Source organism: Phacochoerus africanus, chromosome 1 (assembly GCF_016906955.1).
Source record: "Phacochoerus africanus isolate WHEZ1 chromosome 1, ROS_Pafr_v1, whole genome shotgun sequence".
In the NCBI taxonomy this organism is placed as follows: Eukaryota; Metazoa; Chordata; class Mammalia; order Artiodactyla; family Suidae; genus Phacochoerus; species Phacochoerus africanus.
Window position 1 is genome coordinate 81,917,883 of NC_062544.1, and position 14,596 is coordinate 81,932,478.

The 14,596-nt window shown below is 39.3% G+C and overlaps 1 protein-coding gene across 3 annotated transcripts in view; it reads right to left on the reverse strand.

Annotated features, from left to right (window-relative positions):
- The window catches only part of ATP2C1 (ATPase secretory pathway Ca2+ transporting 1), a 155,726-nt gene that overhangs the window by 14,812 nt on the left and 126,318 nt on the right, over positions 1-14,596 (reverse strand). For all 3 annotated transcript variants that reach the window (XM_047768294.1, XM_047768313.1, XM_047768303.1), the window contains 4 exons: positions 12,936-13,040; positions 7,742-7,898; positions 4,135-4,305; positions 2,966-3,063 (listed from right to left, as the gene is read on the reverse strand). In XM_047768294.1, coding sequence (XP_047624250.1) covers positions 2,966-3,063; positions 4,135-4,305; positions 7,742-7,898; positions 12,936-13,040 — 531 coding nt within the window. The remainder of the gene's footprint in view (positions 1-2,965; positions 3,064-4,134; positions 4,306-7,741; positions 7,899-12,935; positions 13,041-14,596) is intronic.

Genomic DNA, 14,596 nt, shown 5'->3' on the forward strand with positions numbered 1-14,596 from the left:
GAAAAGCTCAGAGAATGAGCAATTTAGAAGAAAAGTTCTCTTTTGTTTCTAATACTAATAAAAGCAAAGCTTTTCAAACTGACCTGAAGTAAAAACATAAGACCAAAACTGTAAGAGTTGCATGAACATAAGATAAAAAGGAAAAAAAGAAAAAGTAGGGATTGGAGGGCACAGGCTGCGGGTGGGGGCATGGACAAGTAGAGTCCAGCCCACAAAGGACTAAAGTAATTCATAATATTTTAAGAAAAGACTTGGGTTTTCAAAAGACATGATAAACCCAGAAGGAGGCCCTGGTATTTATGGAATTCCTCTTTGTAGAAGGATGACTCTAAGCAGTTCAGTGAGTTTTTTCTCTTTGGAATAATATCAGAGCATCTGTCCTAACTGATGCACAAAAATTATCATTTGGAAATGACCAGTGATGTAATTTGTATTTTTATCAGAGAGCCAAAGAGTGAACTGAAGAAAGCAAATAAAATGAAATTTCAAATCTGTCTGATGGTACTACTTGTTAGCATATCTGGAAAAGGTTCAGAAGGCTAAACAAAGGTCTAATGGGAAAATGTTTAATTAACTGCAGATTCACATATATTCATTCTGTCTCAATACTTTCAGGGAACTTAATACAAGATTTATTTTTTCAGAAATAAAACTATCAGGATAGGACACACACAGTCCTGTTCAAATACAGAAACACCTTCTCAACTAAATCCAAAACAAAGCAGATACCCACACTGCTCCCAGATGCTCTAGAAAGGCATTTCAATGAAAAAAGGATAATCCTGGGAATCCCAACTAGTATCCATGAGGAAGTAGATTTAATCCCTAGCCACCCTCAGTGGGTTAAGGATCCGGCACTGCCTTGACCTGTGGTGTAGGTCAGAGACATGGCTTGGATCCCAAGTTGCTGTGGCTGTGGTGTAGGCCAGCAGCTGCAGCTCCAATTCTACCCTTAGCCTGCAAACTTCCATATGCCATGGATGCAGCCCTAAAAAGAAAAAAGGATAGTCTTTCAACAAATGGTATTGGAACTGAACATCTATACATAAAAAAATGAACCTTAACTCATTTCTCATACATAGACAAAAATTAATTCAAAATGGATCAAAGACATTACTGTAAAACCTAAAAATAAGAGACTTCTAGGAAAAAAATCTTTGCGACCTTGGGTCAGGCACAGAACCCTTAGATAAGACATCAAAAGGATGATCCATAAAAGGAAAAAAATGATAAACTGGACTTCATCAAAATTTAAAGCTTCTGCTGTTTGAAAGGCAATGTTAAGAGAATAAAAAAATAAACCACAGACTGGGAAAAAATATTTTCCAATCAAATGTCTGATAAAGGACTTTTATTCATAATATAGATAACTTCCAAAAAACTAAAATAAAACATTAAAAAAAATGGGTACACACTTCACTGAGAAAAATGCATGAATGACATGAGAAGATACACACCACCATTAGTTGGGAGGGAAATGCAAATTAAAAACACAGTAACATAGAACAATATACCTATTAGAAAGGGAGGTAGGGAAACTGACAATCCCCTGTGCTGGCAAGAATACAGAGCAACTTGACCTTTCAAACATTGCTTGAAGGAATGCAAATAATAAGAGCTGGGGGTTCCTGCTGTGGCTCAGCAGGTTACAAACCCTACTAGTACCAATGAGAATGCAGGGTCAATTCCTGGCCTTCCTAAGGAGGTGAAGGATCCAGTGTTGCTATGAGTTGTGGTGTAGGGCACAGACGTGGCTCAGATCCTGTGTTGCTGTGGCTGTGGTATAGCCTGGCAGCTGCAGCTCTGATTCGACCCCTAGCCTGGGAACTCCCATATGCCACAGGTGCCAACCTAAAAAGAAAAAGAAAAAAAAAGGCAGAAAAAAAGAATAAAACCACCTTATAAAGCAATCTGGCACTTTCTTACAAAGTTAAACATACATTAACCATGACTTAGCAGTTACTCTTTATCCAAGAGAAACAAAAATTTATTTTCATACAAAACCTATATATAAATGTTTAGAGTTTTATTCATAACCAGCAAAAACTGAAGATAACCCCAATGCCTTTAACTGATAACTAGGTATCACTCAATACAGTGGAATACTAATCAGTCACAAAAAAAACTAAGAAAAAACTACTAAGGCACACAACCAACATGGATAAACCTCAAGTGCACAAGGCCAAGTCAAAGAAGCAGATTCAAAGGCTTCAGACAGGTGGCTCAGTGGGTTTAGGATCCAGCTTTGTCACTGCTGTTTCTTGGTTACTGCTTTGGCATAGGTTTGAACTTTGGCCCTGGGAACTTTAATATGACGCAGGCAACTACGCCCCCCAAAAAGGCCTCGGATCATGTGATTCCAGTTTCTAGAGCATTCTGGAAAAAGCAAACTATATAGACAGAAAACGAATCGGTGGCTGCCAATCGTTGGAAGCAGAGGAAGGAAGTGACCACAACAAGGCACAGGAGAAACTGAGATAGAAGGAGACTGCTCTGTGTCTTGACTGTGGGATGGTTACAAGACCATACGCATCTGTCAAAACTCAGAGACGTATACTACAAAAGGAAGAATTTTACTGTAAGCAAATAACGCCTTTTAAAAACAACTTTTTAAAAAGCATTCTACACACATTCCATTAAAATAGAAGATACGGGTTAAAGGTAAAAAGTGATGGTCTCTCTCCACTATGTACTTTATAAACACAAGACACTTCCTCAGAGAAAACTTGGCTCTTGCCTGAAGTTAACAAATTCCCAATGATATTCATAACGATCACATGATAAGTACTCTGAATAAGACCAATTTCAGTGATATGAGTGAATCATTTCGTCTCATGATTTGGACCAACAAATTGAGTGGTCATGCCCCAACTGTTTCCAAATGAAAGTTTCATTAAGAGAGTAGTAGAAATGTTAATGCTAAGAATAAGGGCTTTTCATCTGAAAGCCTGCAGCTCAGGCCTACCTTTGGTAATATCTGTGAGAGCTGCTGGACATCCATTGCATCTATTTCTTCTCCTGAGACCGACTGGGAGGTTTTGGAATACAATCCCAGACGACTAGCTAAAGCAAAATAGGAAAGAAAACAATTAACCAAATTGGTTTTGCTTGATAGGCTAGTCAACCTAGTGCTCACTTAATATGATTTATTATCAATTCACTTTCCCTTTCGAGTATAAAATGTCTTTATACTAAGGGATCACAAGACAAACTATCATAAGACCACCCTAACTGACTTAGTAGAAAGAGTCTGGGGTTTTCTGCTTGTTTTATTTTTGTTTAAATTTCAGAACAAAGTGTTTTCACAACTTAACCCAACACACCTAAGAACTGAAACAAGGCCAAGCAGGTTCTGCTCAGGAGCTCAAGTTTAATGAAGATCACAGTACAGTTTAAACTCAAGTAAACAAAGCCAGGAAAAATGGTGGCCAATCAGGGTATCATGCAATTGTATGTAAATGAAAATAAATGTTGAGAAGTCTCTTTAGGTATAATCTTCCCAACAATGTTATGTTTGCATTGACATAGTCTTCTTAGACAGAATAAAGTTTAAAATACTTCTTTCCATAGTAATACAATCAGAATTAATGAACTTCAGCAAACTTTAAAATTACTGGTATGACTTGCAGTTTATAGGTTCTGGGAGATACACCCATGTCCATTTTTCCCCTGTGTTTGCTAAGTAATCTTAAACAGCAGTCAAACAATATACTTCCATTGTTAGATAACAGAATTACAGACACAAGCTATTTTCTTTCAAATTTAGGGACAAGTCTGCTTTAAAATATTATATTCAAGTTGAAATAAAAAATTGAATTTGATGTTTTCTTTCACATTCATGATCTAGTGCTTTTATTCATCAGTATAGTGGATTGCTAACTATCCTTTTGTGAACAAACTAATGTGATTTCACAATGCTCTAGCTATGTTTTTTCAACTGAAAGTATTATTTTTTAACTAAAATTAAATTTTGCCTGCAATTTTATATAGCGTATGAGCAAACAAAAGCGTCAATTTTAACTGCATAATTGCACTCTTATGTAAACATACTTCATGTCTAATGGGTCATAAAACTATGTGCTGCAGTATTTTAAGAAAAACTATCAAAAACAGAAGAAAGTAGCCTAGTTATACCAATTGCAACTGCAGTCTCCTGTGAGTCTCCAGTAATCATTTTTATTGACACTCCCGAGGCAATAAGTGTTGTAACCGCTTCTTTCACACCAGTTCTAGGAGGATCAATGATTCCCACCAGGCCAAGAAACGTCAGCTGTCCCAATTCAGGACCAGAAGCCAAAGCAAGAACTTGGGAAATAATAATAAAATCCAAAAAAGAAAATGTGAATCATAAAACCAGTAGAATTTACCTTACGAAAGCTAGAGACTATAACACTTCTCAGATAAATCAATTAAGAGTACATACAATGTCATTGTAGTAATTGTAGAAACTTTAAAAACCAAAATTATTGCAAGCTAAGATACTATAGTTGAATGGTTCTCGAAATAGGGTTTCTTTAACTTATTAAAAATTAAAAGAACTAAGACCAAAGAATTGTTAGGCAGAGAAGGCAAGTAAGGAGCAAATAAGGAATGTTCTCACATAGCAACCACATATAGTCCTTTCGGTATAAACTATCGGCTCTTAAGAAAATACAATTATTTGGAAAATGATAGGTTTGTTGACTTTAAAGTTAATTTTAAACAGACACCTGTGAAGGTGTCTTCTATTATTGTATCTTCATCTTCCCATCTTAAAGGCCTCCAGAAGAATTCAACAGCTTGAAGAGAAGGCAGTATTAATTACATATATACAACATGTAACAATTTTGTACATAACACCCTGGGAGGTGAAGTTAATCTGTAAAACCAGATACCGGAGTCCCCATTATGGCTTAGTGGTAACGAACCCCAACTAGTATCCATGAGGATGCAGGTTTTACCCCTGGTATCACTCAGTGGGTGTTGCTGTGAGCTGTGGCGTAGGTCACAGACGCAGCTCGGATCTAGCATTGCTGTGGTTATGGTGTATGCCAGCAGCTCCAGCTCCAATTGGACCCCTAGCCTGAGAACTTTCATGTGCCGTGGGTGTGGACCTAAAAAGACAAACAAACAAACAAAAACACTAATACTAACAATAGTTTGGATTCTTTCACTCTTTCTATAACATTAACAGATATTTTTTATTTGTAACTTTGGTTCTTTTAAAACTACACAAATCATTTACATTTAGTTTCCTGTCATCCTTGGGAATTTAAGAGAGAACACAAAGGACTATTCATTTCCAAGTATCATTTAGCTTATTCTCAGAATTCTGGAACCTCTGGTAGCTACTTTATGAGCCAAAGGAATGTGTCCATCTGGGACCATGTAAGACTGCACAACTTATCAAAGAAAACCTCATGGGGAAACTGAAAAATAACAGGAAGTATCCACTTTTATTCAAGCAGAAGGTTGAAAATGAGATATAGTTGGAAACCCAAGGTTAGAGGCAAATAACTTCCATTTTACCAATGTCAGAGTCATATACCTAACTACTTATGTAGATGTGAGCCCCAAAGGCTTTCACTCTAGAGGGGATGAGCCACCTAACAGTCCTGGGTGCTGGACCAGAGGCAGACGGCAACAGAAGGGGACACTGGGTATCAATTCATGTTTCAGCAAATCCTAAGAAAGAAACATCAGCTCTTCGCACTTTCAGTGCAGGGATGGTATCAGCCTAGAAGTTGGTATCCTGTATTTATCTGTTTGCTTCTTTGGCACAAATGAAGATCTACTGCTACTGTTTGGGACAAAAGTACATAGACCTTTTTTTGCATGGAGGATTCCCCACTCCCTCTTTTACATTTAAAATATAGAAACAAAACACACTACAACTTTAAAATTCAGGGCCACATGGGAGTTGCCATTGTGGAGCACAGAAACATATCCGACTAGTATCCATGAGGATGCAAGTTAAATCCCTGGCCTCATTCAGTGAGTCAGGGATTCAGCAATGCTGTGAACTGTGACATAGGTCACAGATACGGTCTGGATCCAGCATTGCTCTGGTTGTGGCATGGGCCGGCAACAGTAGCTCTGATTTGACCCCTAGCCTGAGAACTGGTAGCCATATTCGGTAGGAGCAGATATAAGAAGCAAAAAATAAATAAATAAATAAATAAAATCAAGGGCCATATGTATTTTTAAGAAACAAGTTTTATAAGGTACAAAGTAAGTTCACATCAAGTTAAATTTAAAATATTTATTCATTTATTCTTTACTCTTCATTACAGTAATGTCAGGAGGAAGAAGAAAAGACATGAGGGACATTTCAGGATTTGGCAAGGGATGGGCATCCATGATGTTTTCCTTCACTAAGTCTGGTCTATTTCCCAATGATACAACACCAAACCACACACACACACACAGCTCCACAATCCTTCAGCTGCAAAGAATTAGTTTTTAAAAAGTATGGAACCATGGCGTTCCTGTTGTGGCTCAGTGGTAACGAACCCAACTAATATTCATAAGAACGCAGGTTCAATCCCTGGCTCTGCTCAGTGGGTTAAGAATCCGGCGTTGCCGTGAGTTGTGGTGTAGGTCACAAATTCAGCTCAGATCTGGTGTTGCTGTGACTGTGGTGAGTCTGGCAGCTGCAGCTCCAATTCAACCCCTAGCCTGGGAACTTCCATATGCTACAGATGCAGCCCTATTAAAAAAAGCAAAAAAAAAAAAGTGTGAAACCTGTTACAAAAATTAAGGAAACAGAGAGCACACATCAGACCTTTAAGGCATCTTGAGAGTCTCTAAATGCAAGCCAACTTTGAAATTCTCTTGCTATGAGCTGATAAGAACAAGAAAAAACAGCCCTCAAATGAAGCCACAAGGATACTTTTCTAAACCTAGCTCATTTTAAGAGTAAAAGTCCTGTAAATCTATCCAAATGTTCATTCCACACAGAAAGACTTTGCTTAAGTGACCCATGTATAATAAGAGCAATTTACTTTTTACCTAACTTGCTTCCTTCTCCTAGGAAGTGTGGTGCTTGACTTCTATTTTGTAAATAACAATAAAATTAGGACCAACAGTTCCAATTTCCTTGAGAAAGACTATATACATGTCTATGTCTGTGTGTGTGTTTGTATATGCCCTACAGGACAGACAGTAAAAACCAGGTATGGCCCCAACCCCTGCTCTTCAATCCCACACACGATGCCTGAGAAGAAAGGGCTGGTGTGTAAGCTCAGAAGACACACTCTCCCTATCACTGTCCAGGCAATGAGATTTCACATAAGCAGACTGTGGGCACTTCTTTCCTCTCTGGTGATAGCTAAGGGAAGGAGTCAGGAGATGAAGAATAAGCAAGCAACCATCTCAGTTTAAAGAATCAGAGGCTTAAGTCTTTTAATGTGTAGGAAAGCATTTTAGATTAACAAACAAGATGAAGTGATGAAATAAGAAATGCATAACATCACTTTATCTATCACCCTTTGTACAAGATAAACTTGTCTAAAATAAAATTTCTGTCACCTGCTCGGAGACCACTGCAGGTCTATAAGAACTAGAGATTTCATATTTCACTATGTCCCCAACTTCCCATGTTTTGGGGGCCAATTAACCAACTAAAACCTAACACCTCAGAAAGTGCAGGGATCTAGGAAGCCTGGAATAGAGCTGGACAGCTCAAGTGTGAAACACAGATTCATCTGCAATTCAAGGGCATAATCTTTCCACCCTGGGTGCTGTGCTGAAATAGCTTTACCTCTGAGGCCTGCGGAGCCCATCTGTGCCTTCTCTTGTTGGTAGAGATCTCTCTGCTGCTGTGTGAGCGTCAAGGTCTGCCCCTTGTTGTGGTAAGTAGTGCAATACTTAATCACCTGTTCATAAGCACCCTTCATAAAACAAATCTCTGGTCTGTCCTAAGAAGAAAAAAGACAGGAAATAAATTTAATTTCGATCTGCTCATATCTGCCCTTGGAGTCAAAACAAGTGGCATGAATTTCCCATAATTGCCAGGGAAGTTACTCAAGGCTAAAGCTTTGAATAGCACTTGAACTCTGAAGAGCAAAGGCTGACATGGGAGCTTTATGAATCCTCTTCAGAACATGTCATTGACGCCACACCCTCCATCCTCCAACAGAAGGCAAGGCTACCCTAAGCTCTGTCCACACTGGGCACTGAGATGTGTGGAGAGGTTCACAACATCACAGGAAAGGGGAAAACAGCTAACATCACTCACAAGCAATGGTACAGGTTTTCTATTACTGTGATTATATGTTATCTATATGACTCAATTTAATTCTCACAATCACCTTGTAACAACGGGTATTTTCAGACTGTAAAGTAATACACAAAAGCTTATGGTGAAAACCACAGTCCTAAAGGTCCCATTGTAGCTCAGTGGTAACGAACCAACTAGTATCCATGAGGATATGGGTTTGATCCCTGGCCCTGCTCAGTGGGTTAAGGATCTGGTGTTGCTATGAGCTGTGGTATAGGTCACAGACACAAATTGGACCCCACATGGCTGTGGCTGTGGCGTAGGCTGGTAGCTGCAGCTCTGATTAGAACCCTAGCCTGGGAACTTCCATATGCCGCAGGAGCAGCCCAAGACAAAAAAAAAAAAAAAAAAGAACCACAGTCCTGCCCCAACTCCTTACTTCCAGTGCTCTCCAAAGAGGCAGACCAATTCTAACTCTTCCAGATGTTTTCCTTGGTATTTATCTTCATGTTTTTAAATATGTTTACACTGCTACCTCCTCATTTATCCCTTTCATACCGTCCACTGTGAAAGGTGATACTGTGGCCACCCCACTACCTATTCCTTCTCTCCCCACTGTTATAACACATGCAGAACAAAACCTACTTTCTAATGCCTCACTATTGAGTCAAGTGGCCACCAAAACAGGTCACAAACATCCAAGCTCTCCTTGGAGGCATGGGGTAGAAATGTATTTCCCTGCTTCTCTTAACACTGAAGTCAGATGAGATTTGCTTTGGTCAGTAAACATGAGCAGGATTTGTGTTGTGTCCAGATGGGAATTTAGGAACCAGAGCACAATGTGCCCCACTCTGCTCTGCTAGGAAGGCATGAGCTTACACTGGGAGGAGCCTCCATCTCCCTGGTTCCCAAGTAGTCAGGGAACAGATGTTACAGGGAGAGAGACAGCAGAAAGGTATGTTGTTTCCATGGCCTACATAAACCAAATATATTTCTTTCGGTTCAAGTTTTACCTTTTATAAAGTTAATAACGGCTTCTTTCTTCATTTGCTTAATTTTCTTTTACACCTATTACCACTTATTCCCAAACTTCTCCATGTAATATAAAGCCTTCTTCTGACAACTCTCACATGACACAATGAGCAGGTAAGGCTATGACTCCTGCAGAGTGACTGAGTAGTCATGCTCCCCTTCCTTCTCTAATAAGAACTGAATGATTACCAGGCCCAGTGTATGACTGGCCCCCAGGAGTTTCCCTTACCTCTACACCTGGGAGTTCTTTTTACCATCCCCTGGTTAGGACTCACCTTTTCCTCAATTTTTTCTCTTACCTTAGAATAACATATCCACCAGTACTTTTCTAAGAAAATATATGGAGTTTCCATGGTGGCTCAGTGGTAATGAACCCGACTAGTATTCATGAGAATGCGGGTTCAATCCCTGGCCTCGCTCAGTGGTTTAAGGATCCGGCGTTGCCATAAGCTGTGGTGTAAGTCAGGGCTATAAGCTCCAATTTGATCCCAGGTCTGGGAACCTCCATATACTGCAAGTGCCGCCGCCTCCCCCCCAAAAAAAGTGTGTTTGTGAGCTATATATTTTGAGACTTAGAATGTGTGAAAACATTTTTAATTTACCCCCACATGTATAAGTTCAGCTGGGAAAAGGATTCCTCTCAGTTGAAAGCTTTCCTCTATCACAATCCAGCCTCCAGGGTGCAGCTGCATTTGGAAAGTCTAAAACTTGGTATATGACCTCCCAGCCTTGCCCTTTCTCCCACCCCACTACCTCTGGAAACTTTGAGAATGCTCCCTAAATGTCCTCAAATCAGTTAATTATGGACCTTGATGTGTTTATCCCTCACCCCTTCTTTAACACACTCACTGTGCTGAGCAGCTGGTAGGCAATTGTGTTTTAGAAGCTGAGGTCCTTCCTATAGGAAACTTGCTGATATTAACTGATATAAGATCCTCTGCCACCTCCCTGCCTTGACCAGGTGGCTGCTGGATCTCCTACATCTACTTTCTGATTTTCATATTGTCCATCTCTTTGACTTCTTTTTCTGCTGATAGATTCCCTGACTTTATTTTTAAAACATTCTAAGGATTTTGCTGTCATTTTTTTATGGTCTTTGGAAATTTTAGTTAGGATCCAGCATTATCTTTGTTTTTCTGAGACCACATTCTCTGTTGCTTTGGACTGTGTCTTTCATCCTGAAGACCTCCCCCTGTATCTCACAACCTCTGTCCATTTACATTCAAGCCTGAAGCAAATAAATGTCTAGCAACTCCCTGGGCACTGCAGGATTTATCAACTGGTGGCCCTTACAGAGAGTGATGAAAAGAGGGCTAGAAGCAGGTAGGCTCCACAAGTGAACCAAGAGCTTGGCTAGCTCCATACTGATGGAATCACACTGGCACCAGTCAGTTTCTCTAAACCATGTCAATCTTCTGACTTAAGAGAATGAGGGAAGGGGGACACCTGCCTGCAGGCTTTCTAAGGAAGTGGAGTTAGGGCCTAGGGTGATGACTTGCCCTTAATCACCTTGTTTTTAGTCTTCAATCTTAATTCTGCCCTCTACTCTTGTCCTCAAAATGTGATTTCTGGTCTGGCCTTAAGAAACAGAAAAGGTATGGGGGGAGTTCTACTGTTCCTTACTCAGAATTTCAATCCTACCTACTATATTTAGCCCTATGTCTTAGGTGCTATATTCAAAGATATATGGCTCCCTAAGTCTTTCCCATACTTTCTCTTTTTTAGTTTATCTTTTATTCACTGGTTGTCATTTTGGTAGGTTCCAGGGAAAGAGTACCAATAAATGCATATTATCATGCTCAAATGAAAGTCCTCTAAAGGCAAACTATTTGGGCCACTAGGGCTATTTTTAAATTGCTAAGTTTGTCGTATCTGTGCCACGCTGACCTCTTCTAGATCCTGAGTCAGGTCAGTGGGTTTGGATTTTGTTAGGTACGTTGGTTGATTTTGTTTTGTAAGAGAAACTCTTTGGGTCAGCAAATGGGAAGAATAATCACACAAATCTTTCCAATTCATATCCTGCCACTCCCTACCCCTCCAAATGAAAAGATTCAATCTACAACTTCCAATGTACAACTTCAGTGAGGTTAGATTCAAAATTACTAAAGTCAAATCTGCAAATTTTACATGAGCCACATTATCTTGAAGTAGTGTGTGAGCCTATATAAAAGGTAAAGAAATAGACCTTCCAAATAATCATATACATATTCCTGCTATATAAGTATATGAGAGGGACATCAGTTGAAAATTATCTTACCCTAATGCAATTTTTGAAAGCTTTACATTACAAGGTTTAAAACAACAGGTTTTTGTTTTTTGGTTTTTTTTTTCAGTTTTGTTTCCAACTGTCTTCCTTCCCAAAACTTTATAAAAGTTCCTTTAAAGACTAAATAGAAATCTGTTTTCCTCTCATCATCAGCGTTCCTGAACAGTCTCTTCTATCCACAAGTTCAGTGTTGAACCATTTAAAACCAGTATGTTTCCTACTAATTACAGATGAGGGGGAATCCTCTCATTAATTCTCATCCACAGCGATACAAATTGGTTTCAAAATATTTCCTCAGATAAAAACATATAACCTTAATTCCTAAAAAGAAAATGTAAAAATAACAAATATATATTTTTAAGAGCAAAGTTTAAGCATTAAGCTGGTAATAACTATGAATAATACGATTATACATTATAGATAACTACTGTAGATAACTCTTACTATGTAAAAATTTCTAAAGCACATAGGAATAAGATAGTAGCTTAAAAATATCAGTGCATTTTGTTTTGCCAGTTAGTAAGCTGGATCAACTAACATGAATTATACACATTTGGTAACCACTTTTCTACAAAATAATGTGGTTTTGTTCTGAAGACATGATATCCTTCAGTGGTAGAACATAGACAACAGTCAGCAGAGACCTGTCATCAAGAACAAAAACAGGAGTTTCCGTCGTGGCTCAGTGGAATTGAACCTAACTAGCATCCAAGAAGATGCAGGTTTGATCCCTGGCCTTGCTCAGTGGGTAAAGGATCCAGCATTGCCATGAGCTATGGTGTAGATGGCAGACAAGGCTCGGATCTGGTGTTGCTGTGGCTGTGTTGTAGGCCAATGGCTACAGTTCTTATTTGACTCCTAGGCTGGGAACCTCCATGTGCTGTGGGGGTGGGGGCTCGCAAAAAAAAAAAAAAAAAGGACAAAAATAATGTCAAGAGTTCCCACTGTAGTGCAGTGTATTAAGAATCCAACTGCAGCAGCTCAGGTCACTGCAGGGAGCAGGTTCAATCCCTGGCCTGAAAAGTGGATCCAGTGTTGCCGCAACCGTGGCAGAGGTCACAGCTGCAGCTCAGATTCAATTCCTGGCCCAGGAACTTCCATATGCCATGAGGGCAGCCATTAAAAAAGAAAAGGAGAGGAGAAGAGGAAAAGAACAAAAAATGATGTCGAAAGACTTTGATGTCATAACCTCCAGGAAACTGGGCCCAGATTCCAGCTCTTTGAGTTGTTTCTTCACACAGCAGGACAAATTTGTCTATGCATGAGTTCAAAGACAACACGAAAACAACCAGAGACAGTGTACTATGAATCACACACACTTCAAAGCTGGTCTGTGTTACACTCAAAGGACTGCTTAAATCTAAAGGTGGAGAGTAAATGGAAAACATTCATCTAATTAAATAATACAGAATAAGTATTCTCTAAAATGAAGGATACCTGCTGTGTACGGTGCACACACTTAACAGCCATCCACTTCTGCTCAGAGCTAAACGGGTATTCGGCTTTTCTGATATAGTCCTGTTGAAGGCCATCAAGACCCATCTATATGGCACAAAAGGAAAGTTAATTCTTACCAAATGTATTTTTTCCTTTAACCAAGAAATAAGGGTCACAACTTGTAGTGAGGCTGGCTAGAGATACCTGGATTATTTTGCAAATAGCAGTGCTCCATCTATATACACATCTCTCTAAACAGCAGCCCAAAGGATCATGAAAGCCCAGGTGAGTAGATAAACTCTAAGGCATACTACTGAACTACATGCAGAGAATCACTTCAACAATGACTACTGGCTCAAACTCTGGAAGGTTGCAGCATACGAATAAATATAAAGGTGCCCAGCCAATACTATAATTGGATTCAACTCCTTGGTTCTCGGGAATTCTGATCTACCTTGCCTGCTGCTGCCATCCTACTCTTTCACCCCACCACCCAACATGCTGGTACTACCAATGCCATGGAGCTCTTCTCCTTCCTCATACCCTTTGCATTTCTCCCAAATATTCAAAACTGTTCTTTAAACTACTCAAAAACCTTCCCTTCAAAGCCCAGGCCCAAAGTCCAAATGCACATTGTTCCTATACGGCTGAATGTTTAAGACTTAACTGTCTAAGACCTTGGTCTACCTTTTATTTGTTTCAAACATGTCACTGTTCATTCCCCACCAAAAGTGTGAGGTCTCCACCCACAAGGAGGTGGTCTCACGCTCTTTCTTTCTCCAAGAGATAAATATAACACAACAAATACTTATTAACAATTACTCAACTTTTGTGTATTTTTTAAAAAGCTATACCATGCTATTTTAGTTACAAGGAGAACAAATGGTAAAAGAATGTGGCTTTCTGTTAAGAAAACATGTATTCTAGAAATAACCAATTTTGCTTCACTACATTAAATGTTACTAACAACCTACATTTCTATATTCAATGTGAATTCAAGAAACCTTATTGAGAGGTATCCTGTTTTATATGTCTCAAAGTCTCCCAAGACTGCTCTTAAAAGCAGGAATTTTGTTTTTGTTACGGGAATGCCAGACTGGACTTAAAGGTTTGTCATTTAAAAACTGTTGAACTTAGGAGAAGAGGAGAACTGGGACAGATGAAGAGTCACTAAGAACAGCTTGCCATGCCCTTCACACAAATTCTAATTCTACATTCATTTTAAGTAACTGATAATGGAAGGAAAAGGGAAGACTGAAACAAAGAGCAGATTCCTCATGCTGGCCTTAATATCTTTACAGGGAAATACTGAAGAATGTTGCCTGTTTTGCATTTGAAAGTCGACACTTATCAGTAATTACACACATTTATAAAGCTTTCACACAAAACTCGGAATACTAAGGAAGAAAAGTACATTTCTTCGTAAGAAAAAATCCACCACTGGTCATTAGTTTGTATGGTGCATATAAGAAGAATAAAATTTGTTCTCCAAAGGCAGTAAAAACTGGAGTTCCTGTTGTGGCTCAGCAGGTTAAGGACTTGACATAGCCTCCAGGACATGAGGATTCAGTCCCTGGCCTCCTCAGTAGGTTAAGGATCTTGTGTTGCCATAAGCTTTGGTGAGTCACAGATGCAGCTCAGATCCAGTGTTGCCACGGCTG